This window comes from Rhinolophus sinicus, linkage group LG01 (assembly GCF_036562045.2).
Source record: "Rhinolophus sinicus isolate RSC01 linkage group LG01, ASM3656204v1, whole genome shotgun sequence".
NCBI classification, from domain to species: domain Eukaryota; kingdom Metazoa; phylum Chordata; class Mammalia; order Chiroptera; family Rhinolophidae; genus Rhinolophus; species Rhinolophus sinicus.
In genome coordinates this window covers 132,693,138-132,720,361 of record NC_133751.1, presented here as the reverse complement: position 1 = coordinate 132,720,361, position 27,224 = coordinate 132,693,138, and the positions used below count along the sequence as shown (strand labels likewise).

At 34.1% G+C, this 27,224-nt stretch overlaps 1 protein-coding gene across 5 annotated transcripts in view; it reads left to right on the top strand.

The window, feature by feature from the left end:
• LRP1B (LDL receptor related protein 1B) overlaps positions 1-27,224 on the top strand; it is a 1,798,389-nt gene that overhangs the window by 336,409 nt on the left and 1,434,756 nt on the right. For 4 of the 5 annotated variants that reach the window (XR_012497488.1, XM_074335783.1, XM_074335779.1 and 1 more), the window contains exon 2: positions 4,313-4,435. The exons of the other annotated variant lie outside the window; for it this stretch is intronic. Coding sequence is in view for 3 of the 4 variants with exons in the window: in XM_074335783.1 (XP_074191884.1) it covers positions 4,313-4,435 (123 nt within the window). In the remaining variant the exon portion in view is untranslated. The remainder of the gene's footprint in view (positions 1-4,312; positions 4,436-27,224) is intronic. 5 annotated transcript variants of the gene reach the window in all.

Below are 27,224 nucleotides of genomic sequence, written 5' to 3'. Positions count from 1 at the left end.
TCAATTGTCAAATATATACTGTTCAACCTTAGCTGGATCTTTATTGGTGTTAGAAAGAAATCCTTTCACAAATTCCACGTTGATTCTTTTTCTAATTCCCCACAGCAGTTATTCTAAACCTTTGCCACTCTTTCCAATTCTACTCCCTCAAATTTCAAGTCTTGCTTTTTCAATTCTTTGAGAAAACACAACAGAGTAAGAATACCTTAACTTTGTTCCCTACCAGCTAATGATATTTCTATTTCAATTTTCTCTCATTTACTCCTCAGGGAAAGTGCCCCTAGTATTGTTTAGATTCTTATTCTAGCCCCATGTGTTTTTCTTAGGAAAGTTCTCCATTTTCACTTCTGTCTTGGGCCTCCAGTCTCTCTTCCTTCATTGGCACCTTTCCCTGAATGTGCATGTCTATACCATCTTTTCAGAACTCATCATACTTGAGTTTTGTCACTGGTGACTGCCTTCCTCAATTCAATTTTTGAACTTCCACGTGGTTTTAATAAGTCTCCTTACCTATTGCTCTTCTCCTCTTGTGTTTCTGGCTAAATTTTCTGTCTCCTGTGTTTCTTTGGCTGACCTACGCTCACTCCTTTGTGTTTCTCTTTCTCTCTCTCCCCTCTTCTCTACCTCGCTTTAATTTCATCAACCTCTATTCCCATGTTTGTCACTGTCTCACAGCTCCAGGTCTGTTCTGTGTTTCCAATTTAGATCTTTCTTCTGAATTTCAGACTTAAGTGTATCACTGCCTAATGCATATTTATTCTTTGATGTCTCCCAAGCACCTCATACTCAGTATATTACAAAAACTGTTGAAAAGTCATACGTTTGCGGTCAGAGATCTGAATTCAAGATTCTGACATGTAATGCAATGGTGAACAAGACATTTGATTTTAATTTCATCAAATATTGTCTTAGAACGCCGTCTCATTTATCCTCACAACTTGCTTCTACCTTCACTTTACTGTAGTCTATTCTCAACAGAGTAGCTAGGGTAATAATTAAAAAAAAAAAAAAAAAGCTAACTTGAATTGTGTCTTTCTACTCAGAAACTTCCAATGGGTTCCCCTCTTGACTTTTAGTAAAACTCAAAGCCTTCATCGGCTGCCCTCAACCTTCATATTCCCTGATTCTCAGACTTATTTTTTTCTACTTTCTCTTTTGCTCTGTCACTCTAACCTCCTTAATGTTCCTTAATTTGCTGGGCACTTTCTTGCCTCAAGTTCTTAACATATGACCTTTAGCCTTTAGCACAGCACCATTTATTCAAATGGATGTCACTCTCACCTTCTGTAAGCCTTTATTCAAATGTCACATTCTCTGTGACATATTCTCTGACCACCTCATTTGATATTGTGCCTCTACCCCTCAGCCTCCCACCCTTAATCCCCATCACTGTTTTACTTTCTCCATAGGCTTTATCTTATAATATACTATACAATGAACTTATTTATTTTGTTTTTGTTTCTAGCCTTCACTATAATGAAAGCTCCATGATGGCTGGGACTTTGGCTTTGTTTTTTTTTGCTATTGTATCCCCAGAGCCTAGGACGTAGTAGAAGCCCAGTAATATTTGCTGAATAAAGAAACAAATGTACAAATTAAGATATCAAGGGTAGAAGTGCTTTTTTAGCTAAAATGCCCTATAAAAATACTAACTATTCTATCTATTGTTTCTACTATTATTATTCCACTGCCCACATGGCCAGGCTTATATGCACATTCACACACACACACACACACACACACACACACACACACACACACACAGAGGATTTGTTTCTTTTTTTATGTGTATGTCCTCTTTTGGTTTTGAGACACATTCTAATCAATTTCTGAGGCTATTTACTTGGAGACATATTTGAGCCTTTCAACCATTTAGTCACCAATTCCTAATTTTTATACTATTTGAAATATAATGTCCATTTTAGTCTGCACTACTTTATCCCAGTCATCTATAAGTTTTCCCTAGACAATTACAACAGTCTAACAGATGACTTTGTAGCATGTTTTATCATTGAAGTACTTTCTTAAGTACTTTCTCGTGGCTTGAAATTATCTACAAAATGCCTCCTACAGTAATCAAGGTCCTTCATTACTGACCCTGACTTTGTTTTTCGGATGCTATTTTCCAACACCAAAAATCGTTCTTTAGGGTCCTTTTTATTTTTTTATACTTTCAATAAGTACTTATTATTTATTGAGTCAGATACTACCCAGTGGCCTTTAACAAGGAAGCATCTATTTTCCCCTCTCCTTATAGCAGTTTATTATAGTTTGGGAGGAATGGAGGAAGAGAAACTTAACATCTTGAGATCATAGATCAAATGAAGAGTAGCTATAGGTACAATAAACATTCATTCTGAATTTTTTGGAACAGACTTGGTTTATATCTGTTGCCCCAGTGTAATTATTACTAAGTTTTTCTTTATTCTCAGAACTCTCCCAGTTTGGTGATGAATTATATGGTCTGTTTATTTGTAAGCAGAATTATTTGAATTTTATCCTGTGCTCTTTCCTTACATTACCTACAAAAATTTTAGGACTATCTAAAGCAGAATTTAAGTTCTCCTTCTCTGGCACTGGAATATGCTGGCAGATATGATATGTAATGTTTGTTGGGGAAAACCCAAGACTTATAACCTAAATGTCATTTCAATTTTAGTAGAAAAATTTATTTGTCTGAAATACATATTGATGATTACCACCTTAGCAATTTTGTTTACCTTTTCTCTGGAATGTCCTATGTTTACTCTCCATTTATTCATATCCTACCCATCTTTAAAGTTATGCTTACATCCCCAACATATTCTTTGTATCTGTCGCCATTTCTGGTCTCTCCTTTTAGTAGTCATTTTCTTTGTCATTTGGCAATTTTTTGTATAAAAAGTGTTTTTATTTTCTCCTGGATCTGTTGGCACAATTAGCCTGCTGGATCCTTAAAGACAAATACTGTGACTTCTATACTTTTTTATTCTGTAGCACCAAGTATAAGGCCAAGTACAGAATATATTCAAGACTTAATTATTTATTGTAAAAAAACAATAATAATTATGGTAGCAGTGGTAATGAATGTGGTATTGATGGCAAAGTTATTGAAAAATGTAGTAGCATAAGATAAAATAATATAAAATTTCAGGAAACACTTATAGTTTGAAAGTGGACAGAATAATTACATACCCACATCTATAGATTTAAAATGTGTGTGTGTTTGTTTGTAATGTATATTTATTGAAACATATGTTGAAGTTGAAGGGAAGAGTTTGAGGAAGAGAAAGGAAAGATATACCATATTTTATCAAACCATTGCATTGAAGATATACCATCACTTTCTAATTGCTTGGGTAAAAGTGCCAATTAAGCTATGGTTTAATGCTTTCATATTACTTAGAATTTTTATTTGATGTATATTTACTGACAGATTTTTAAAATTTTGAATCATTCTTGTATGTATATAACAAATATGTAAGTGATATCAAGTGGTTAAAGTGTTCCTATATTCTTTCATTTTCAAAGGTCATTAATTGTAAGAAACATTTCTTTTCTAGTTAAAATATAAAAATTAAATATTTTATTGAAGGGATTTACAGTGTATAAGTAAGTATATTGCAAAGAACCAACATTGGACAAGTTTAGTAGGACTGAGGATATAGGGCCTAAATATTCTGAAAAAATGGATGTTAAATAATGGATTTTATGGATACAACCAACTGTAAAAACCTGAGTTAAAGCAAAGCTTTATGGAAGTTTCCTATCACCTTTGCTGTTTAGTAGCAGAAGCTGTCACCTGGGAAGTCATAGCAAAAAGGAGAGGAACATATTATGTGATATTGTTTATTTAACTAACGTAGAAACCTGAAGCCCCTATTATTAGGTTGGAAGTACAATATTGCACTTTCATTATAGTTTTTTTGTTTGTTTGTTTGTTTGTTTGTTTCTCTTGGAGCAGAGGAAGAATAGAAAATTCTATGCTTGAGAACTTCTGCTTTGGATCAACATCTGCTATAAAACCTGCTTACTGGGATATCTGTATGCCTTATCCAGTATGACAAAGGGTTTTGTCATAAACACAAACAGAATTCCTATTTCCAGAACAAATTGTGTGAGACCAAAACAATGTCGCATCATCACAATTGTGTACTTGAACTGAGTGGCTAAATTTAAGAAAGATAATTAGTTTAGCTTTGCTGCTGAACAGAAAATGTGGATCACATCCATGTACCTTTTATGTATTGCTTTCTCATATTTCATCTTTGTACAGCTCTTATGTTCATGTTCAGATCATTCATATTTTATTTTGAAACATTTTCATTTTCAGATCAGCAGTTGTGTGATCCTGGTGAATTTCTTTGCCACGATCATGTGACTTGTGTCTCCCAGAGCTGGCTGTGTGATGGGGACCCTGACTGCCCTGATGATTCAGACGAATCTTTAGATACCTGTGAGTAGAAAGGTTTTCATGCCATTTAGATTTACCTTACATATGAAACTAAATGTCAATTGTTTTCACGGATGACTGCTATTATAGTTGATTCCTTTTTTTTTTTTTTTTTTCAAATAGCCTAAGAAGCTTGGAACTTTTTGTTTGTGTTTCCCTTAAAATGACTGTGTGAATGAAAGAATACAGTCAGTTTTGTAATGTGAATTAATTTATCGAAGGAAGAAAATGCACAGTAATTTATTTCAAAGTTATGTTTTACTAGTAGGAAACAAAAATGGATTGAAGAGGATCTAACCCTTTAAAACATAGCACTACAAGGGGTTAAGACCCTCTCCAATAATTTATCTCAAACATTTTGAGACAGAGGAGCACATCAGAGGAATAGTAATCAAGCTTTAGATCTTTCCTATTTATATTAATATCTTAAGATACTACTCAAATTTTTGAATGTGTCTTCTTTTAAAACTGAAAGATAGAAGCTACATTTGTCCATCAGTGAAGAACTTAGCCTTTGTAATATAAGGTTCAGAAGCTCTTGGTACATACACATGGATCCTAATTGTCATCCTACCAGTGTATCTAACCTGGAGTTCACTGAGGAATTTGTCCACATGAAAAATGCCACCAAAACAAAATTATAAATATTAGAATCACAGCTAAATCTGCAAGCCTTTTTTTTTTTTTGTAGAATACGCACTATCATAACAAGTATGAACAGTCACCTAAATTTTAGTATTTATATTTGTGGCACTTCTTGTGTCAGGCTATGCTCCCCATGCAACCAAGTATGCTGGGTTATCAATATCATTTTGAAAGCAACTACGTAGTGCTGTGAGGTCGAAGTGGGAAAACAAAACAAAACAAAAAACAAATGAACAAAAAAAGTATCATCAAATTGTTTGATATTGTAGAGATAACAATTATTGCTTCCATTAAGTTTCAATTAAAATCTTGCCATGAGAAAGCAGAGGCAATCCTTATTCATTTTCTTGATGTTTACTAGTGTTTTCAAAGTTTAACAATCTATGGGCACTTGATATTTGCATTAATAGCTTCTCTTTACTTTGAACAGATCACTTCTTTCATAGGAAGAGGTTGCAGCAGTTTACTACATTTGTAATTTTGTTTCACCAATTTCGTCAGTTTAATTCTGAAAACCTTTACTCCTTTACTAGACTCTATAGCATAGAAAAAGTTCTAGGCATAATAACAGGAAAACAATAGATTAATAGGAAAAAACTCTAATGGATAAAAATAGTATGGTAAATCCATAAAAAGGAATATTAAAAAAGAATGAAGTATTCAGGCATGTTTTGTGGATAAACCTTAAAAACACTGTGCTAAGGAAGAGATTCCAGTCACAAAAGACCAATGATAGAAATGTCATTTCATTTATGTGAAAGATCCTGAATAGGCAAATTTGTAGAGATGGAAAGTACATGAAAATCAGAGTCAACATGTAAACAACCAAAGCGTCCTTCGATAGATGAATGGATAAACAAGTTGTGATATATATACACAACATAGTACTATTCTGCCATAAGAAAGGATGAAATAGTGCCATTTGCAACAACATGGATGCATCTTGATATTATAATGCTAAGCAAAATAAGTCAGACAGAAAAAGTAGAGAACCATATGATTTCAATGATATGTGGTATATAAAAATCAAAACAACAAAGTAACAAGACAAACAAATGAAGAAACAAAAACTCATAGACACAGACAATAGTTTAGTGGTTACCAGAGGGTAGGGGTGGAGGCAGGTGGTAGGTGAGGGTAAAGGGGATGAAATACACGGTGATGGAAGGAGAACTCACTCTGGATGGTGAACACACAATGTGAAATATAGATGATGTATTATAGAATTGTATACCTGAAACCAATATAACTTTACTAACAATTGTCACCCCAATAAACTTTAATTTAAAAAAAAAAAGTGAAGAAGAAGAAAAAAAGAAAGTAGATGAATGGTAAGGTGGAATGCAATGAGGAATGACTGCTAATGAGTATGGGGTCTCTTTTGATTGTGATTAAAGATTAAAGTGTTCTAAAATTAGATTGCAATAATGGCCCAACAGCTCAGTTAGTATATTTAAAAACATTGAATTTTATGTATAAAATGGGTGAATTGTATAGTATGTGAATTATATCTTAATAACATTTTTTAATGATAGAAAAAAATAAAAAATCTCAATATTATGTTTATGGGTGCAGATAGCAAAGCAATGTGAAAAGACAATAATAATAAATGTTCTGGCATATATATATATATATATATATACATATATATATATATATATATATATATATATATATATATATATATATAATTTTCACATTCCATATATATATACAGAGGGTGCCAAAAAATGCATACACATTTTAAGAAAGGAGAACTATATCAAAATTGTAATACTCAATATATACCAATAAAAAAAGATGAATACAAGTTACATTTGACTTCTGTAATTACAAGAGGTGCTCAAAGTGGTTACCATCAGCATCCAGGCACTTCTGATTAGGGCCAACTACTGCTTGACCAACGTTGCCAAAGTGCAACATGTCCACTTGTATACAGTTTTTTTGGTACCCCCAGGGTGTGTGTGTGTGTGTGTGTGTGTGTGTGTGTGTGTGTGTGTAATATTTCATATATATATAGTAGTAGAACTTAGTTCTTTTTAGGCTTTAGCCCTCCCCTATTTAAGTATCATCTAAGAGTATTCTCTTCGTTAGCTAGAAGGATTGCCATGGTATAATTATAGTAAAAGGTTAAATTTGATGAATTTTAGTAATGGAGTGCAATTCTGTCCCAATCCTCTCATGAAATTCCTGATGGGAAAAATGACAGAGGCATGGGATAGATTTATGTGATCAATATGCAGGAAAGCCAGGGTGAAGGAGAATTGCCATGCACCATGTACTTGGGACAATGCAAAAGCAATTGGAAGACATGGCTGGATAGTCTCTCTAGGCAGGAGTTCCCTTCATGTTGGTAAAGAACAGAGAATGATAATGTTCCCTTTGTGCTCAAGAGGGAGTTTAGTTGGAGAACCAGTCCGGAGAGGATTTGTGGTGTTGAGTAGGAAACGCAGGGATCTGGATAATTAAAACTAAAACCCAGAGAGGAAAGACGTCACAGTGAATGAAATATTGGTGGGTGGCGGATATTCCATTATCCCTTTCCCCATGAGCACTCCATGCCTCAAGGAATATGGCTGATACCCAGAAGGGCAACATCAGTGGACAAGACCTGTGTTTGCCAGTCAGCATGTACCCTAACTGATTGGAAATAGGCTCTGAATGGTCAGTGTCTCCATTACAATGTTGTTGTTAAATATTTTGAATATCTACCCTGCCCAGAAAGTACATAACACCCTGGTTTGGGTAAAAGGTGGGTCCTTCAATTTACAAAGATAGGGGCTTTGGCAGACTGAGGTCTCAAATTGGAAATTACATGTGGGTTAATTAAAAATAGAGATACATTTTCTGCTTACTTAGTTTTTAAAATGAAATTTATACCTACCTAAGATATTTTTGGCATTTATTTAAAAATGTTTCTTAATTTTGGCCATTCTTATTCTATCCTTAAACATCAAGATTGCTTCACATCCTTAAAGGAAATAATAAAAGTATTCTTATATCAATGTATCTATATAAGTAAGATAGAGAAATAACATTTTTTTCTACCTGGGTATTTAACCTGACAACATATTTGGATCTACATTTAATTAGTCCGTTTCAAATAAGTGGTTTTAGAGAATGCCAACTGAAATCTGGATAATCATAGGAAAAAAAGCTTTATGAAAAATATTAGACATTTTTACATTTAAATTTCTCAATCCAGGTGTGCACAATTATTTTTTCCTAATCATAGTGATTTGTAATGTGTTTTTATGACAAACATATGTAGGCATCACTAATCTACATAAAATAGTTGCATGATTTGATATTGGTATGAATGTATTCATTCAATGTGAAAAATAAATACTAGAAATCAAAAACCTTGAAGATTGATACTTAGAAAGGGTAATTTTGTGTTCAGTATATGAACAAAAGTATGTTATCATTTTTTATTTGAAGACAAAGTATGTTGTATCTGCAAAATATTAGATGAAAACAGCTGAAGCAATACACTTATTTTTCCTAATTCCACTTAGCCTTTAAAATAATAAGAAGACCAATACAGCATGGAATTCATTATGACATTATGAAAGCTCTGCAATGATGACAAAATTCTATTAGGAAAAAAAATGGATATTGTCAAGGAAGAGAAAATGCTTTCCTTGTGAAATGCTGATGACTGAAGTACTTTAAAAAATAAGCATGCATGCAGTAAAACAAGAAATCTTGGAAATTAAATGAAATTCAGATATTTGGGGATCTGAGAAGTTAATGTGTACATATTTTCCCTCCTTTCTGTTCAGGCCCAGGTTCTGGGGAAATGCTCAAATATCCATGAGGTGGGAATTAGATTTAACATACAGCAATACAAGGGAAAAAAAGAAAACAAATTAAAAATACTGATTTGCCACAAAGCAGGTTACACATTGGGATGAGTTTTCTAAAATATGGAATATATGGAGAAATTTAATAATTTATATTGTTACTATTGCGTATGAGAAAATGTTCTTTAGCCTTATATTAAAAAATGAAAGTCTTTATTTCTTCACATTATTCGAAGTAATTTTTCAAGTGTCTAAATGGATAACATCTTTTAAGTCCTGTGAGGCAACGAGAATAGAAAATCAGGGAAATCATGATCCTCCTACTCAGTGCTTTAAATCCAGTTTTCAGTTGCATGTTGTGTGTGACATGAATTCAAATAAAGAGTGGAAATACATTTTGTGGAATGAAAGCTAGGTACCACCTGTGGCTGGGAAGTCTTCTTGAAAGGCATTTTTATTCCGAGGTATTCAAATTTTAATTCCTTCTAGGATTTTCTGTTGAATATTTAATGATACTTCCCTTCCAACAATCAGCTCCAGCTGATGTATATTTTCTGGGAAGCTGATGTTAATATACTTAAAACTAATTCTTCCTTTTTAAGTCAGAAAATTATTAGCCCTGCCATTTCTCCTTCTTCCTATTGTCCTACATTAACACTCCCCCCACCCCGTCAGAAAATCATTTATAGAGTCCTTCAATTATAGATCATGTTTTGGATATAATGACTCCTTGGCTAACAAAGAAGAATAAAAATGGCCTTAAAGGAGGGTAATATTTGCAACCTGGAAGTTATGATAATTTGCACATTGACTCTACTCTGTCCTGTCTTTCTGCAGAAATCAACAAACTTTTTCTACGAAGAACAAGATATAAATATCTTAGATTTCACGTGCTATATAATCTCTGTTGAATACTATGGTTGGTTTTTGTTTGTTTTGTAAGTGCTTTAAAATGGAAACAAACAAACAAACACTCTCAGCTCTCAGTCTATACAAAAACAAACCACAGATTAGATTTGGCCAGTAGGCTGTAGTTTGATACCTTGTCATGGTATCATCGGTGAACCAGATACTCTGTATGGTTATGGAAATGAGTCTGTGTCCAGGTGCAGCTACCACAGAGAAGAGAATAAGTCATCACAGTGGAAGTGTGAGGCTCATGTGGCATAGAGCTGTGTGTGTACGCGCTACCATATAGTGCTAGACTCAGGCAATACAGTGTCCTCTCCAAAAGCTGTCTCATTCTTCTTTTTTTGCATGCCTCCTTATTGGTAAGTATTGCATTTGACCCTCTGTAACAAAAACAGTAGCTTAACCAAACGGGTGTATTTTTCTCATATAAACATTTACAAAAGTGGAAAATTCAGGATTGATACAGAAGTGTGAGAATGGTACCAGGCTTCCTCTGTCTTTCTGCTCTGCCATCTTTAGCACAGAGATGTCTGTTTTATAGCCAGAATATGGCTGCCCCATCTCTACCAGTGGATAATTCCATTTCAGGCAGAAAGAAGGAAAAAAGAAAAGGGAAAAGGCGAGTGCCAGCTGAGTCTCTCTGTTTATCAGAAAAACAATGGCTTCTACAGAAAACAAAGTCAGAAGATAAATGCTTAGATTTTCTTCACCAGAACTGGTCATATGGGCTGTGGGGCCATGATTATTTTCAACAGGGCCAATTGCTTTCCAAAATAAAATTGGTGGTTCTGCTAGTAAAGAAAAAGGGGAAAATAGATACTGGGTAGGCAGAGGCACCAGGTAGCATGCACTCTTCTCCTCTTCTCTCCATCCTTTCTTTTCTCCATCTACTAAATGGGACGTGGCAGTCTCAGTGTATGATATGGAATTTGAAATCCCAACTGCTCGGCTGCAAGGCCAGTACCTCCACAAATACCATTGCTCCTGGGCAATTAACTTAACCCTTTTAAGACTCCATTATTTCATCTGTGCAATGGACATGATAGTACTTGCCTCACAGTAAAGTACTTAGAATAACGCCTGTTCCGTAGTAAAAGCCCCTCTCTCCTGCACATCCTACCCTGAATTCCAGATGTCCAGAGCTTTGAGCAAGTACCTTATCTTAAGAGTCTTCTGATGGAGCATCCTAACTGCTCCCTATTCGTTCCAAACTTAAAATCGGTTTTGTTCTCTAAGGATATGACTAGGAACAGGATTAACTTACCACATACGGAAATTCAAGTTAAATTGTCAACTGTTTTTAATAATTATGTGTATTACATTCAAATATTAAGACAGATTTGGTATAGAGATTATTTGGGACAGGCTGCTTTTTTCTAGGAGATCTTCTAAAAACATGTTGAGTAATTAACTAAAATAAAAATTAATGGCTAAAAAAACATGTTAGTGAATAATATTATTTGATTGATACTGCAGATAAAAGTAGATGCTATCTCATTTTAGGAAATAAGGAAATTGAGTTAATGGTCATTCTATTCTCATCTAAGTTGGCTGTTAGTGGTTAAAGCAAAGTTTATATTTCTTTAAACTTGCCCTCCTGTTTTGAAATACTGAGGTAAAGAAAGATCCAACTCCTAAAACGACCCCCATAGACCACCTAATTTATAAATATGGAATCATTTGAGAAACATGGAACGCTATCCCAACACAACTATATTGTACTGGCTTTTGGAGTAATCAGTAATAATTTTAAAATGCAGTAAAAATAACAAGCCTCATGGGTAATAGGAATGAGAGCATTTATGAAAAATGAAAATGGCTGTAAGTTACTAGGGTTGGATGTGCCTCTGCATGAAGTTGCTTTTATTGTGTAGTTTTAACTTTATTTAGATAGGAGGATATTAATTAACTTCTTATATTCATACAATGACCTTTCCCCTAGGATATAAGGTAGAAATCCTTTTATAATTTCCTTCTAAACTTTCTTTCTTTGACAGAGGTCGGAGAAATACAATAAAATTCAGGTCGGAGATTATTAGCAAATAGATATTGCTCTTTAAAATATACATAGAATAGGGCACTGAAAATAGACTATAGGAGCAATAAAATGAATGGAAGTATGGTTCTTGTTTCTAGGTAATATGTAGTGATTTAGGGGTCCCTTTACAATGAGCTAATAGATGAGAGCCACAAAGTTAAGGTTTTCATTAGGTACAGAAGCTGAAGTGATCTTACAGATTAAAGGGAAAGCATATGAGACACATGAAGACAGTTTATGTCTCTTTCAATTCTTTTTGTTTTGCCCTTCATTTTACTGTGAGGTTCTTCTTTTTAGCAGTGGAGAGCCTGAAAACACTGACCATTCTTTAATAATAAAACGACCCTCTTAAGAGTTGATATGAAGGGGTGACAGGAAGGCAGGGAAAGGTACAATTATCAATTGAAAAGAATTGTCTAGTGTTGATTAATTTTCTTAGCACAGTGGGGATGGGATGAGGGTGGGTGGGTGACATTTCCCTTAATTCTGCCCCATGATGTGCTAACAGGTCTCTGAAAGTCCGCCTCTGCAATTTTAAGAAAGGTTGATTGCAAGCATAGGTGATAAAACTGAGCTCACTGCAGTTCAGACAGGTGGAGCAAAACCAGCATCAAAAAAGGCTTCACTTTTCACTCAAGAAGTCACTGTTTTTTTGGTTTTCTGATCCAAGATCACAAGTCACAGCATAAAGAGGCACTTAACCTGGACTGGAAATTATAGAGAATGAAATTCAGGAATAGTATAAAATAAAGGGGGTAAAATAAAACAGGAGAACTCTAGGGATAATTGGTAAAATTTCCTTGGCTTAAGGGATGATGTACTGTAAACAAATGCTTTTGCAGGGCTCTATAGGGACAAACTGATGGCTGAGTAAGGCGTCTTCTTAGAAAAGATTCCATCCATCATTCATCCACAACTAATCTAGCATTTGGGTTTGGGGATGAAGGCCTCTTACCTTTCATGGGTGAGCAAGTGTCTTCCCAGAGGATGTTTTATTCTTTATAGTCAGCGTATAAAATTTACATTTGACTTTCGCTCAGAAGTGCTTCTTAAATGACATATTTTGCTAAATGAAGCTCTAAAGGGTGTTGTGTTCTAAGAACTTATTTTAATGGCAATGCCTTTCTTTCTCTCTTCCTTCCCCCACATCTTCCATCATCCTCCCGAAAAGCAAGATATAAAACTCTACTATATGCTTATAGAATTTTCAGTAGATCAAAGAGTATCATATTCTACTAATTGCTGTATTGTCTCTGTTAAGGTTCAGACAGCATAACTTGACTTTGGGTTGAAATTTTTAAATTAAAGTCTTTGTAACTTTAGGTTTGCTGATTTTAAGGATGGGAAAAATTGATCACAAAAAAAAAAAAAAAAGAGTTCATGAGGAGATGAGTAAAAACAAGACTTATGTTGGAGTATACCACTTCAGTGAATGTGGCTGATAGCCTTCAGTTTCTTTTTTATTTTTATTTTCCTTCTCTCTCTCTCTCTCTCTCTCTCTCTCTCTCTCTCTCTCTCTCTCTCTCTCTCTCCCCCTCTCCCCCTCTCTCCCTCTCTCTCTTCTTCTCTCCCTCCCATCTTCCCTCCCTCCCTCTCTCCCTCTTTTCCTTCCTTCCTTCCTTCCTTCCTTCCTTCCTTCCTTCCTTCCTTCCTTCCTTCCTTCCTTCCTTCCTTCCTTCCTTCCTTCCTTCCTTCCTTTTCTTCTGGAGAATGGGATAATTTAAAGAGGGAAGAATCCCTCAACTGGCATAAAGCTTTCTGGGTACTCAACTGCAAAGAAGAAAACAAACCAACAATTACTTCCCAATATCTCTGATTGAGTTGCCAAGAGAAAAGTAATTACTAATATAAAACACTTTTGTAGAATTCAGCATACAGCCATAAGACTAAAAATCTTTAATAATTAAACATTTTCTTTCATAAATAGGAATTGTAGAAATAATATGTACATGTACTTTAAAAATGTTTTAAGAACATGTGCATTAAACTTATTAAATATCATTTGGTCATTGTAACTATTTTTGAGAAAGATACACCAAGTATTGTGGCCATTAAAAAAATAAATCTGAGACATGAACAAATTGCTTGGTCAAAAGTCTTATAGCTAAAGGGTAACTTCTAGCTTACAGAACTGTGAGAAAATAAGTTTTCATGAATTAAGCCACCCAGTCCATGGTGCTTTGTTACGGCAGCCCTAGCAGACTAAGACATAATTCTATAATATGTCTAATACAATTTCATTTATTTTTGTATCAGTATAAGAATAATGCAGTAATTTAACAATTCTCCTTTTTCTTAGAAGGTATATAATATCAGAGTATTTAACTTACAAGTACTATAAGCCTGATAAAAAGATGTGAAGTTAAATTACTAATCAGTTTCTGATGGGATAAAGGGCCCATCCCTACAGTAGTGGCTCTAACCCTCTAAGAAGACCTAATTTAACTAAACAGTGCTCTTCATATGCAAATGACATTTATTTTCAATGAAAAGTCAGTAGGTAATTAACACTGATTTATTTATTTATTTTTTTCAAATATTTATGGAGATGGGTTGCTCCAACATTTAAAAAATAATAGATTTGCCTAACCCTTCCTCCTGGTGATCTAGGACACTCATTTAGAGGAACAGTTGGTAGCCATCTTTGCAATGCTAGTTAGTTACAAAATAAAACATAAACATGGACAGATGACCTAATTACAATTGCTGTCTGCGGAAGCAGTAGAAATGCGTAACTAGCATATACTCTTAATAGTATGGATGTTAATAATTTTTTATATTAAGTTGCTATAATCTGTATTAGATTGTTGTAATTTAAAATTCTGAATTAATCACTGGGTTATGCAACAACTACATGTAATTTATAGGTAAAAATAAATGTTACTTTCTCTATACAGACCTCTGGGGAATTTTGTTACACTTCACTCCCACATTTGCATATATTACATAATTCATTTTTTTAATTAAAGTTTATTGGGATGACAATTTTTAGTAAAGTTATATAGATTTCAGGTGTACAATTCTGTAATACATCATTATATATTACATTGTATGTTCACCACCCAGAGTCAGTTCTCTTTCCATCACCATATATATGATTCCCTTTACCTTCATCTACTCCCCCCGCCCCCCTTACCCTCTGGTAACCACTAAATTATTGTCTGTGTCTATGGGTTTTTGTTTCTTCATTGTTTTGTCTTGTTCTTCTGTTGTTTCAGTTTTATATACCACATATCAGTGAAATAACATGTTATGTATTTTCACTTAAATAGTGAAGACAGTTTTGTCACTGAACTAGACTTCTCACAATATTCAGATGGATTTTCTTTAAGAAAACTAGAAATCATTCAGTCAATCATTGACTATTTACTGAGGAACTAATGCATTCAAAGTATTTACTAGGCACCACTGTCCTTCAACTATTTATCCCATGGGCTACCATGTACCAGGGTTTTAGCCTATGCTAACTTAGTTATCATGGTTAAATGTGATTACTTCCATGTTAAAAAAAAAGATGATATTTATGATAAACATGATGATAATATTATTGACACAAAATGGATGATTATTAATATAAGCCAGATGTTCCAATATGATCTTTATATGGATTATCTCCTTCCATGCTGACAACAACCTTGAACAGCATATCAGGTACAGTTGTTCAGGTTGTGTAGGGCATTAAGGTGACATAAATATCATAGACAGCATGGGTGTATATATTTTCCCACAAAAAATAAGCTATCTTGAAATGGGCAACATTTTTGCACGAAGGCACTGTATGAGTTAATAGCATCCTGCCTATGATACCCACCTGCCTATGCTCCCCTTTTACAGGTGATAAAAATAAAGCATAAGGGAAGTTATTTGCTAGAGGTCTTAAAGCAATTAAGTAACGGAGCTATAATTGAACACTGTAGCATGCTATGCAGTTTTCTATATAAAGCAAATGAAGCTCAGGGAAGTTAAATAGATGCCACTAGGATCCTCTCTTAGTGAAGACGAGATTTCCATGCATGCTCATTTCACATAACATTCAAGTCAGCATTCTTTCCTTTATACCACACACCTCCTGTACATACTCCATCCGGATACTTGTATATGTGGCTATTCAATTTATGCACATCAATTTTAATTGAGTGACTGCTATGTGAAAGATCCAGTGGTAGATTTTGGAAATGACAAGATCAATATGCTAAAGATGAAAGACAGATATAGTAACAGCTGGAGAGAGGATTTTAATTATTTTTTCAACTAGAAAGGGTATATTTATGAATCTGTATGTTACTGTATTAACAATGATAAAAGGTATATGTATTAACACTTATATGTGCATGTATATGAACTTTACGTGTATGTATATGAACAAATTGAATCTGGAAAAATAATTTAACTTTCTTAACCATCTTTGTTTACAAACACAAATCACAATACACATAAATATACACCCACACTAATTTAAAAAACACAATGTTGAGCATAACTATGTTGGTGACAAGATTTTTATTAGCTTCCTATTGCCGTGTAACAAATTACCCCAAATTTAGCATGTTAAAACAACACCAATTTCTTATCGCAGAGAAGTTATTGGTCAGAAGTCTGGGCAACATCAAATGGGTTTCTTGCTTTGCAAAGCTGAGATCAAGGTGTTCCTCAGGATATATATATATATATATATATATATATATATATATATACACACACACACACATATATATATATATACACACACACATATATATATGTGTGTGGGTGTGTAGCCAAAAAATGTGTATACAATTTTTAAGAAAGGAAAAAAAAAACTATCAAAATTGTAATACTCAATATATACCGATAACAAACGATAAATGCAAGTCATGTTTGATTTCTGCAATTACAAGAGGTGCTCAAAGTTGTTACCATCAGCATCCAGACACTTCTGATTATGACGAACTACTGCTTGAGCAACATTGACCAAGTATCCACTTGGATACATTTTTTTGGCATCCCCAGCGTGTGTGTGTGTGTGTGTGAGTGTGTGTGTGTGAATTGGAAGTTTATTTAAATAGGATCTTCTTTATAAAATTTGGGAGTTACAGAATCGTATCCAATACACCTTAAGAAATATACACAAGTGCTTTGTAACCCCTTTTCTTCACATTAGTAAGGAAAATGTTTCTTGAGGAACGGTCTATCATTCCAAATATTTATCCAACCTTTTTTTTACCACTGTCAACAAGTTTTTGTATATTTATTTAATTGGTTCACCAATGGAACAATTAAATGCAGTATTTCAAAAGGGAAAGGACCCTGAATGATTATTATCATTTAAAACAAAAATAACTCTCCCCAGGTTGGTCAGTGATGTAAGGCACGATGCTTTGGTTTTTGTGAGAGAAAATATTTGAATCTCTTTTACCAGTACAAATGCAAGAGAAAATGTTTGCAAGTGAAGAAACTTACCAAGATTTCAGTCAAATGGAGTAGTGATGACTTTGCATTCCCAGTGGAACCTTTCACATATCATCAGAAGTGATTAATAATAATAATAACAATAACAATAATAATAATAATAGTAATAATGTAGTAAGGTAACATGGTATCTATATATGCAGGTTGAAATTGAGGTTAAAAAAAAGAAGAAAGAAAAAGAGAAATCCACACAAATACTAGTTACAAAATTCCTGACTACAATAGCATCCATATTAAGGCAAAGAAATTCAGATACATTCTGACAATGATAAAGCAGAAGGCAGTTTATAAATTCAAAAAAATATTAAGATACTTTCTTTACTATAATGGTAGATGTGTGTTTGGAAATGGTTGACTTTTGAATTATTAAGTGGTCATATTGACTCATGGGAATCCAGGTAACTCTGCAGGAATAAAACTGGAAAGCAGGACTGTGTTGCTTTAGCCATGTTTCACTGACTATCTGGATGATCTTTTTTAAGTGGACTCAACATAACTGGAACATAATATAATTAATTAATAAACCATGAAAATTTGAAAACTCAACAGAAGAGGGCAAGACTGCTTTCTGGCTAGCATGCTATGGTTGTTTCAGTTTTTCAGAGCGTACATCTGTTCTGTATGCCCATTCCCATTTTTTCCCCCATGCCATGATGGTTGTTAATCATTCTGAAAATTACCCTTGGAGTGAAGAAAGATGTTGTAACCTCAGTGTTCATTTGGAGTTTATTTTTCTGACTATGCACCAAATTAAAGTTAGAGGGATGATTGTACATGTGTAGAATTACTGAAGTCTGGTTGACAATCTAAGAATACAGTAAAAATTTAAAATACTTTATTTGAAATTTGCTTTTGCACAGTATTCAGTGTGGACAAAGTAGTAACAAAAGGTTTCAAAGTACTAATGTTCTATCTTTAAATAGGTTCCTAGACTTTGTGTGTATAGTATATAACTTCAATCAATATAAATAACTTCAATCTGATAAGTTTGGAAGAAATAATTTTTCAGTATTTGTTGTTGTTAATATTTATTAGTTTGTGTAAGTATGTTGTCATTCAAAAGGAAGAACAAATACAGTACTTGTCTACATATATATGTTTTAGTGTAGTTTCATAATTTTCTAAATGCCTTTAGGGGAGTAATTTTCTCATTTTGTTATTTTCCTTAGAAGTTTTTTGTTTAACACACTTCATCACTTGCTATATTTTAAAAATTTAACCAAAACACTACAGAATCACTTCAGCAAAAATTATATTCTTAATAGAGATGATACATAAAAATTAAAATGTTACTTAAAACAAAACAAAAAAAACAGAACTAACTTGTGAACAATTTTATATCAATGAACAAGGTCTTAGAACATTTACCGATAATACAGGCATACCTTGAAGATACCGTGGATTTGGTCCTAAACCACCGAAATAAAGCAAATATCACAATAAAGTGAGTTAACACATTTTTTTTCAGTTTCCCGGTTTACATAAAAATTATATTTACTGTCTTGCAGTGTATTAAGTGAGAGATTGCATTATATCTAGAAAACACAATGTACTGTACATACTTTAATTTGAAAATACTTTATTGCTAAAAAATGCTAACCATCATCTGAGCCTTCAGCAAGTTGTAATCACTTTTGCTGGTGGAGGGTTTTGCCTCGATATTGACAGCTGCTGACTGGTCAGGTGGTGGTTGCTGAAAATTGGGGTAACTGTGACAATTTCTTAAAATAACACAACATTGAAGCTTGCTGCATCTCTTAACTCTCATGAACAACTTCTTTGTAGCATGCAATGCTGTTTGACAGCATATTCCCCACAGAACTTCTTTCATAATTGGAGTCTAAGATAATTATCTTAGACCTTGCCACTCCTTTATCAACTATGTTTATGTAATGTTCTAAATCAATCATTTGTTGTCATTTCAATAATCCTCACAACATCTTCATCAGCAGATTCCTTCTCAAGAAACCACTTTCTTTGTTATCCATAAGAAGCAACTCTTCGTCCATTAAAGGTTCATCATGAGATTTCAGCAATTCAGTCACATCTTCAGGCTCCACTTCTAATTTGAGTTCTCCTGCTTTTCCCACCACATCTGCAGGTACTTCGTCCACTGAAGTATTAAACCCCTCAAAGTCATCCATGAGGGTTGGAATCAACTTCTTCCAAACTCCTGTAAATATTTATAGTTTGACATCTCTCCGTGACTCATGCATTTTTCTTAATGGCATCTAGAATAGTGAATCCTTTCCAGAAGATTTTCACTTTATTTTGCCAATATCCATCAGATGAATTGCTACCATAGCCATACCAATTGGAAGCCATAGCCTTATGAAATGTATTTGTTAAACAGTCATTCTTGAAAGTCAAAATTACTTGTTGATCTAGGGGCTACAGAAAGGATGTTGTGTTAGCACGAATGAAAACAGCATTAATCTTGTAACTCTCCATCAGAACACCTAGGTGACCAGGTGCATTGTCAATGAGAAGTTATATTTCAAAAATATATATTTTTTATTATGATCAGTAGGTCTCAACAGTGGGCTTAAACTATGCAGTGAACCATGTTATAAACAGATGTGCTGTCATCCAGACTTTGTTGTTCCCTTTTGAGAAGAAAAGCTGCGTAGATTTAGCATAAATCTTAAGGGGTCTAGGAAATTCAGAGTGGTAAATGAGCATTGGTTTCAACTGAAAGTCACCAGCGGCATTAATGCCCTAATAAGAGAGTCAGCTTGTCCTTTGAAGCTTTGAAGCCAGACATCGACGTCTCCTCTCTAGCTATGAAAGTCCTAGATGGCATCTTCCAATATAAGACTGTTTCATTCACATTGAAAATCTGTTATTTATTGTAACCACTTTCATGAGTTATCTTAGTTAGATCTTCTAGATAACTCGCTGCAGCTTCTATATCAGCACTTGCTACTTCAACTTGCACTTTTATGTTATGGAGATGTTTGTTTTTTTCTTTAAATTTCATGAACCAATCTCTTCTAGCTTCAGCTTTCCTTTTGTAGATCCCTCATCTCTCAGCCTTCGTAGAATTGATGACACTTAGGGCCTTGTTCTAGATACACTTTGGCTTAAAAGAATGTTGTGGCTGGTTTGATCTTCTATCCAGACCACTAACACTTTCTCCATATCAGCAAGCAAGCTATCTAACTTTCTTGTCATTCATGTGTTCACTGGAGTAAAACTTAATTTTCTTCAAAAAGTTTACCTTTGCATTCACAACTTGTCTAACTGTTTGGAGCAAGAGGCCTACCTTTTGACCTATCTCATCTTTCAACCTGCCTTCCTCACTAAACTTAATCATTTCTAGCTTTTGATTTAAAGTGAGAGACATGTGACTCTTCCTTTCACTTGAATACTTAGAGGACATTGTAAGGTTATTACCTGGCCTAATTTCAATATTGTTGTGTCTCAGGGAGCAGGGAGGCCCAAGGTGTGAGAGACAGATAGGGAAAGGGCCTGTTGTTGGAACTGTCATATCACACACATTTATTGTTAATTAAGTTGGCAACTTATATAGGTATGGTTATTGAAGAACCAAAACAATTACAATAATAACATCAAAGATCACTGCTCACAGATCACCATAACAAATATAATAATAATGAATAAGTTTGAAATGTGTCAGTGAATGATGGGATACAGACTGAGATATGTATTGCTAGGCAAGTTTGTCGTCATGCAAACATCATAGATCGAACTTACACAAACCTAGATAGTACAGCCCACTACATACCTAGGCTAGATAGTATCATATATTGCTCCTAGACTAAAAACCAGTACAGAATATTACTGTACCAAACCACATGTGATTCAATCAAGCACAAGAGAAAAGAAAGCAGTCAAGAGAAGTGGGAAACAGGTGGATGAGGCTGCTGCCATTGAAATAGGTCATACTATTTTACAGCAATTTTTAAATAAGTAGTAAGAATACACTCTAAACTAACAATACAAAGTGTAGTATAGTAAATGCATAAACTAGTATATAGTCATGTATTATAATTATCAAGTATTATGTACTGTACATAATTGTGTGTGCTATACTTTAGTAGAACTGGCACCACAGTAGGTTTGTTACACCAGTATCACCACAAACACATGAGCAATATGTTATGCTATGACTTTAGGACAGCTACAGTGTCACTTGGGTTTAGGAAGTTTTCAGCTCCATTGTAATCTTATGGGACTGTTGTCATATGTGTGTCCTGTTGCTGACAGAAATATTATTATGCAGTGCATAACTATTGCAAAAATTACCAAAATGTGACACAGACACAAAGTGAGCGAATGCTGTGAGAAAAATGGTGCTGAGAGACTTGCTGGACCCAGTGTTGCAACAAACCTTCAATTTGTAAAAAAAACACAGTATCTGCAACATGGAATGAAGCGAAGCTCAATGAAACTTGATATACTTTTATTTCAAGTTTTCTGTCACATCGATTTCTCTATTCATTTCATCTTTTATATCTTCTTATAATGTGCATACAATTAGTATCCTTAGATTTTCTAAACTATTTTTAAATTAATAAAATATTGAATGCATTGTTTCTAAGGAACTCATTGCTACATTTGTAAAATAGTTTTTCATTATTCAAAACATTTGTAAAATAGTTTTTCATTATTTGTAATGAAGGATGATGTAAGATGGTACTGCTGCTGATTCTGCTTCCAAAATGTTTTCCTTTTAGTCAAGAAACATTTTTTACTTTTTGATGATGATTCCTATTTTATAAATTAGATAGAATCTTGATTAGTGTTGTTCAAGTTGGGTGTACGGGAGGGCTCTGATTACTTGCCACCTTCCCACACTCCAGTCCACAATAGCCCCTGATGAACTTTTGCAGAATCCCAGGATTCAGTAGAACACAGCTTGAAACAACTACTCTAAAGTGTGTCTAAGATCAGAAGAATTATATATGCGACAATTTTTTTAAAAAATTTAAGTATAAATAAAATAAAAGAATGTGTAAATTAGGATTAATTCTATTTATTAACAGTACATTTGTTTTAATTAAATAACTGAATCTCTACCAGAGTTTTCACTGGTAATTTTTCATGATAAACATATATAAAGATAAATGCAGGGTTTATCTCCAGAGGGAAACTAGGCATCAATAGCAATGAGGTAATGATTCAAACTGTGTATGTCCAATCTATTAACACCTAAAGAATGCATCTGAAGAAGTGGGAGGAAGACATCCTTAATGTGGAACACTACTAGGCTTAAACAATTTCTTTATTCCTAACTTGAATTCTTTATGGATCTTAGCCATCTAACTTGATGGACTATAGTGTACTTGAAGTTATAATGTAGCATGTCAATGCTGGTCCAGTCATCAATACAAGGGCAAACGAAGGGCATTTGGAGTCCTTTTAGTCTCCTCCAACTAGAATGTTCCTATATAAGGCAGATCTGAGGGAGATTGCGCGGCCTTGAAAATATCCCAAAAAGTGTTAGGCCACCTGATTCAAAATTGGCACACGTTTCCTTGGCCTTGCTCACATTACCAATACCAACTCATGAGCTTTTCTTACCTTCTTTCCTTTCTTCTGACTACATGAAAATGCAAAGTACAAGCATCTCTCTTCAGCTAAAACACTGAGATTCCTATCAAAGCAGTTTTTATTCTACACCAACAAAAAGAAAACATAGACTATAGCTGGTGTATTTCTTATTAATCTAAGGCATGATTTTACCTGTTTATTTATTGTAAGTGTAAACCTCAACCCTGCAATCACTACCATGCCTTCATTGATAATGTAGTCATTACAACAACCACAAAGTACTGATTGTATCTTTCTTGAGGTGGTATGTGGGTCATTCTTACTGTTATTATTATTATTTTATAATAATGAAATATTCTTATTATTTTTAAAAGCTAAAATTTGAGTTTTCACCAGGTGAAGATAGGATACTAAGGTACTACTAAATTGTTTCATCCCTTTGTAACAATGTTGTGAGGTACTAGGAGAGTCCCAGTAGGGAACTGGAACGCATCCCACCCACATAAAATATCTAGTTTTCTTTATCGATCCTTAGCCGGAAGTTATGTATTAATTTTTCTAAAAAATAATAATATAACTAGGGGCCATTAGCTAATGACTGTTAGGTTCTGGGTATTACTTTAATAGTTTTGCAAAGTTTCTAATTATAACACTTAATTGTTAATGTTATATGGTGAATATAACACAATAGCAACAGTAGTATAATTCTTGCTTTAAAAAAAATCCAGTTTATGGGACTCTAGCAGAAACATAATAGAATAGCTCACAAAATCTTTCCAGGTTGGAAATCATCACATCAGTGTTAGGGGAGCTGAAGATTAGAGCTCAGCAGTTCCAAGGTTTCTGTAAAATTATTTCAGATGGTACATAGCTCAAATCCTGGGTTTGTTACAAACAACAAAAAATTACTAGTTTTATCTTTCTTTGGAGAGTTATAAATGTGGGCCTCTCACATGAATCTTGTAGAAGTAGGTATGCTATATTGAAGAGTCTTTGGCAGAGAAGAGGAAAGCTTATTTCTGTCTCAGACACCAGGTGCTTCCTACCATTTATGAAAAACTAACCCAAGAATAGGTGTTTGGTAGCTCAAATTTAGGACAGAGTTCTATCCATTTATGCATATTTGAAAGTGTTCCATCCAAATATGATCATGGGAATGGTTAGAATGGTAGCTTTAAATAAAGTTACTGCAAAGTAAGAAGAGATATATGGGAACAAATTAAAAAGGGCACTATATTTTTATTAGACATCAGTAGTCTAATTATGGATAAAATTTTTAGAATATGTAGCTAAGTATAGTAATTCACATCATTTTGAATAAAACATGAATATGTCTTTTCCCCACTCAAATTCAACATCATATTGATTTTGACTCTCAGTTAAAGCCAAACTAGCATTCTCTATTGGAACAAACAACTAAGGAGTAAATCTGATCCGTAGATTTCTAATCTGCCTGTACTTCTGATTCTCTACAATCCTCACAGTACAAGAACACAGACATCGTTGAGGATATTCAAATAAATCAATTACAATCTATTAACTGATATGAAACCCTCCATTTCTTTTCTTTTTTCTTTGTATTTCACAAGAAAACATTTGTGTTTAATTAAAGGTTGGCTTTATAAGTTTTCCTTATTTAAACAACTTTGTTTTCTTCTTCCACATAAATATAATATAGCGATCACACAGTGAAGAGGTATCAACCTACTTCTTAGAATCCTCTTATTGCCAGATGGAAGGAAAATACAATCTATCACAGAGAGTAATCTCTATAGAGATTATAAGGGAGTATACTGAATCTCAGTCATCTCCAAAACATCAATATGGTGTGTCGCTTAGAATATTTAATTTGCAAATATTTGTGAATTACATTGAGTGTAACTTTCAGATAAACTTTATCTTGTCTATGTCTTTGAAGCTAGATCAAATTTTCCTTAACTCTCCCCTTTGGAATTCAGATGTTAATATGAATGCAGCATTCTGTATGAAAAAATCTGATGATCTGGAAAATACTCTTTCCACACATGCAAAACTTTTATCTCCCCTTTTCCCAAAGGCAACCATTATGGTGCTCATCATACATGGAGCTTGAACTCATCAGTTCTGAGAATAGATTGAACTATAAAATGAAGAAGTACATGTAAATTTTTGCTCCATCTTTTCTAAACTAAAGATACATTAGGCACACTGGATTTGAAAGAACATATGTATTTTCCTGTATTGGACAGTCTAACATTCTGATCATCCTTATTTTTACCATTACTGGGATCAAATGGCCTTCATTTTATTGGCTTGTTTAGCTCCTCTACATCTCTTGTAGGGAGTTGTGGTTATGAAGCACCTTTTGATACAGAGCCAACACAGTGACGCATAGCTGCATGTTAGGGCTGGCTTCGTTCCCTGTGCTATCACACGTTTCTCACAGATGGTTACAGATGTGTTAGGCAGGGTATATAACTAGTAAGTGCTGCAACTGATAAACCCTGAAACTCAATGGTTTAGTTATTTCTTGCTGACACAAAGTGTGATGACTCTCAGAAAGTGTGCTTTGCCATCTGCTGACTTCTTTTCTTGACATTGCCATCTTAACACATGGCTTCCAATGTCATCATTTTAGGGGAAAGGGAAATGGGCGAATGGAGCACTGGCTCTTAAGAGTTTTAGCCAGAAATGATGTCTGCCATTAGTTAGACTAGTCATGTGAATCTGTGTAAAACAAAGAGGCTAAGAAGTGTTGTTTTCCTGTGAAGCTGGGAGGTAGAGGGAAATCAGACATCAGTGAGCACTAGAGTGTACTCTGCCAGGGAACTCCTCATCTATGTATTTGATCTCCAATGGGGTTACCATTTCCATATCTATCTACCTATCAGTAACTTGACCATCTGCATACACTTCCCAACTCACATTTAAGACCTGAGGAAAATCAAAATAGTACCCCAGCCATAAGAGAAACTGGGTTAGAATTAAGAAAGATGGATTCTTATTGGTGACAAACAATGCTAAAAATTGTATAAATGATCATTTTGGAGTGACTGCCGTATTATTAATATGAGGATTATAAATTACCATATTGAATTTAAGAGACTTTTGAGAAAATGAATTGTATAGTCTCCACATCCTTACTGTTTCAATTTAGGAAGAAGGAGAAAGAGTGACAAATAGAACGATTTAGCATTTGGTTATTTGGCATAAGAAAACCAGATTTCATGTTCTAGTGGTCTCTGTAAGTCAAACTACATTCTACAAACTACATTGACTTTTGAAGAACAATCAAAGATAGAATTAAAAACAAACAAACAAACAAAACAACAAAACGAAACACACACTTTTTTAATGTGGGAATAGCAATGGTTTTGCTTAGAGATACTATACTGTTAATGAAAAGACTAGATGAAATAACTTACTAAATACACGTAGCTAGTGGTATAGTGTTGGGATGAGGATCCAAACATAGTAACACAATTTTTCAATAAAACATCTGCTCTGTAGTATACAGAAATGTCCATTTTATCATCTGCCCTGTGCAAAAAGTTTAAAAGTATATGTGCATACCATATACAGGTTTAATCTGATCACTATGTAAATATCAAATGTCTATACCATAATTATCTTCAAGTGTTCTTTCTACCCCTAACCCCCAGCATATGTAATTATTTCCACTTGGGGAAGGTAAAGGTAGCAAATGAAACTAGTCATGTTTGTTATTTGCTTTAGCTTTATTTTCACCCGTGTGTTTGTGCTTTTGTGTGTATACATATATACAAGTTCTAACAATTAAGTTCAACAACTTGTTGCAACAATGTTGCTAACCTTTTTGATATCGGAGGGATTATTCATTATGAATTTGTACCAACTGAACAAACAGTTAAGCAAGTTTACTGTTTGGAAGTGCTGAAAAGACTGTGTGAAAAAATTACAAAACCTTTTCTTTTCGTCAACAATTCATGACTCTTGCGTCACAACAATGCACCAGCTCACATCGCACTGTCCATGAGAGAGTTTTTAGCCAATACACAATTAACTGTATTGGAACTGTATTGGAACACCCTCCCTACTCACCTGGTCTGGCCCCCAGTGACTTCTTTATTTACCTGAGATACAGAAAATATTGAAAAGAAGACATTTTGATGACATTCAGGACATCAGCGGTAATACGACAGCTCTGATGGCCATTCCAGAAAATCAGTTCCAAAATTATTTTGAAGGGTGGACTAGGCATGGGAGTGGGTGCATAGCTTCCCAAGGGGAGTACTTCAAAGCTGAACATAGTGATATTCAGCAATGAGGTATGTAGCACTTTTTCTAGGATGAGTTCACAAACTTAATTTTCAAATGTCATATGTAGCAAATATCTTATGTATTCTATGTATCTTGCTATAAGATAATAGATAGATGAGAGACAGAGAGAGAGAGAAAGAGAAAGAGA